Source organism: Euphorbia lathyris, chromosome 8 (genome assembly GCF_963576675.1).
Source record: "Euphorbia lathyris chromosome 8, ddEupLath1.1, whole genome shotgun sequence".
NCBI classification, from domain to species: Eukaryota; Viridiplantae; Streptophyta; class Magnoliopsida; order Malpighiales; family Euphorbiaceae; genus Euphorbia; species Euphorbia lathyris.
In genome coordinates, this window is record NC_088917.1 from 54,875,944 (window position 1) to 54,878,662 (window position 2,719).

Below are 2,719 nucleotides of genomic sequence, written 5' to 3' on the forward strand. Positions count from 1 at the left end.
GAAATGCAACTCCGATAGGCTACGTTTGAAAACCGGAATAAAAGTGGTTGGGGAGCTGTGGTTAGGGATGAAGATGGACTGTTTTTGGCAAGGACTGTGGGATGGGTTGAAGGAGTTTAGGAAGCGAGACTAATCAAAGCATACGCATTACGGGCTAGTATCCTATGGGCCATTGAAAATGACATGGAAATGGTATACTTTGAAACTGATGCAAAAATAGTGGCTAATGAAATTAACTCTAGTGCATGTGATTTTACTGTGTTTGGAGATCTAAACAGCTGATGATTGATAAAGCTTTTAAAATGGGTTTTGCCTATCGTTTAGCGAATAGAGCTACTCATCTAGTTGCTAGAAGCGCTCTCTCCTATGCTAGTAGCTATAGTTTTTATTCTGTGCCAGTATGGCTTGACTTTGTAATTCTGGAGGACTTTACTGTCTCTTTAATTTAATTGATTCTTTGCTAAAAAAAAGTATAAATTATAGGGTTAATTTTTTTTTTTGATAATGGGTTAATTTTTTTTATAAATTATAACTTTAATAAAATTAAAATAAATATGAAATAGCATACATTACAGCGCAACGAATTAGTCTAATCAAATCATAAAATTTATTTAATTATTTACCGTATATATCGGTGCACCGAGTTGGTTTATTTTTTTATTAGTATATTTAAAAAGCGTTACACCAAAATCCAGTCAACAGAAATAAGATTTTGATTTGAATATTAATTTACGGAAAAAAATTTAGTAATTTTTTTATTCCCGGTTAATATATGGGAAATTTACACCAAAATCCAGGCAACGGACTTCCCATAAAAACAAGAAAAAACAGTGGAATAATGGTAGTGTCATTGCCGTAGTTTTTCTTTGATGGCCTCCGGTACTCATTAACTACCGGAAAATATGATCGATCAAGACGGTTCGACCATGGCCACCGGAACCCCTGTCGGATCATCTGCAACGATTCTTCCAAAAACACCTATAGTTCCAAAACGCAAACCCGGAAGAAAACCCAAAAGCCATAGCAAAGAACTCCTTACTGTGCTTTCCTCTGTCTCCTCCGCCGTCCGTGATTTTCTCTCCCAAAAGGACCTCCATCTCCTTCCATCTCAGTCTCTATCCCTTGAATCGCTCCTCTCTTCTCTACCTTTCCCTCCCTCTCCATCTCCATCTCCCGCCCCTTCATCTGATCAATCCTTCTTCAGTCGCTTCCATTCCTCCGTTCCTGATTTTGACCCTCGCTGGGTTGACAATTTCCGCATGACCAAGCATACCTTTAATCGCCTCCTTTGTATTCTCTGTCCTTCCCTTCTCACTTCCCTCCCTCCATCCATTCCTCCGGAATCCGCCGTTGCAGCCGCGCTCTTCCGCCTCGCCCATGCCGCCCCCTACGAAGCAGTGGCGCGTATATTTGGACTCGATTCCTATCAAGCTGCCTGCCTAGCGTTTTACTCCGTTTGTAAAGTGGTGAACGAGAAATTGGCGGATTTTGTAGATTTTGGGGGAGATATGGAGCGAATTCGGAGTGGTTTTGAGTGGTTATCTCTCCCCAATTGTTGTGGCGTTTTAGGGTTTGGGAAATTTGGGGTTGAAAGTGAGTTGGTCGGGAAAAATGGATCTTTGTTAGTTCAGGCATTGGTGGATTGTGAGGGAAGGTTCTTGGATATCTCCGGCGGGTGGCCGTGTACGATGAGGCCGGAATCTATCTTGACGAATACAAAGCTGTACAATCGAATTGAAAAAACAAAGGAATTACTAAACGGAAAATATTATAATCTTAATAATGGAATTTCAATTCCCCAATACATAATGGGGGGATCTTGTTTGCCTATGCTTCCATGGCTAATAACTCCATATATTGGAGGGGATAATCTAAATTCAGCAGAGAAAGAGTTCAATATTTGTCATAGGAAAGCAATGCAATTGGCTGAAAGTGCATTTATCAGACTTAAAGCTCAATGGAGGCTGCTGGCGATGAGGTGGAAGGGGGATACGGGGTCATTCTTGCCCTTTGTGATCGTAATGGGTTGTTTGCTACATAATTATCTGATAAAGTCTGATGAGCAGCCGCCGGGTGAGCATGTTGAGTGGAATACACAGGAGGAAGAGCTGCCAGTTTATACAGGCGAGGCAGACGAGAGAGGAGCTATGATCAGACATGTGATTGCCCAAATTTTGATGAACAATAAACAATGAGAGGTATTTTATGCTTATTTATTAAACCATTTCATTTCAGATAACTATGTTCTGAGATTTTATTTGTAAACAGTTTGTGTGTGCTGGAATTAGAATTTGAGAAACTCTTTTTCATCTTTCATGTGTTCTATGGGCTCAAATATTTTTTTATCTTTTAAACTTGAAGTTCAACTTAGCTTGGTTGAGATTATACCTGGGCACAGCACAGGTCCAACCCAGTCTGTACTAAATATGTCTCGGGTTTGGGCTGCCTAGATTAGAGAATCTAAATCCTAAGCCCAGCCTAATCCCACCCACACTTAAATTTTTTTTTAAATCGATTTTTGATTTATATTTACACGCGGAGTAGATGAGATGAAGTAGGGAGGAAGAGAACTAAACATGTATCCGGAAAAAAAAAAATTCGAAATTTTGCTTTAACACGTGTGTTTTAGAAAGTTAACAGGTCTATTTAACTTGTTTAAACGGTATCTAATTGGATCCTCAATTAGTTGAGGATTTTGGAGACTTATCCCGATGGAGAT

At 39.6% G+C, this 2,719-nt stretch overlaps 1 protein-coding gene across 1 annotated transcript; it reads left to right on the plus strand.

The window, feature by feature from the left end:
- Window positions 1–745: 745 nt before the first annotated feature.
- Window positions 746–2,309, plus strand: LOC136204185 (protein ALP1-like). Its single transcript, XM_065995383.1, has one exon. The coding sequence runs from the start codon at window positions 903–905 to the stop codon at window positions 2,193–2,195; it is 1,293 nt and encodes a 430-aa protein (XP_065851455.1). The 5' UTR covers window positions 746–902; the 3' UTR covers window positions 2,196–2,309.
- Window positions 2,310–2,719: the final 410 nt, after the last annotated feature.

What these genes read in the sequence shown, in the direction of transcription:
- LOC136204185 (XM_065995383.1), top strand. Translation starts at nt 903, where the DNA reads ATGATCGATCAAGACGGTTCGACCATGGCCACCGGAACCCCTGTCGGA.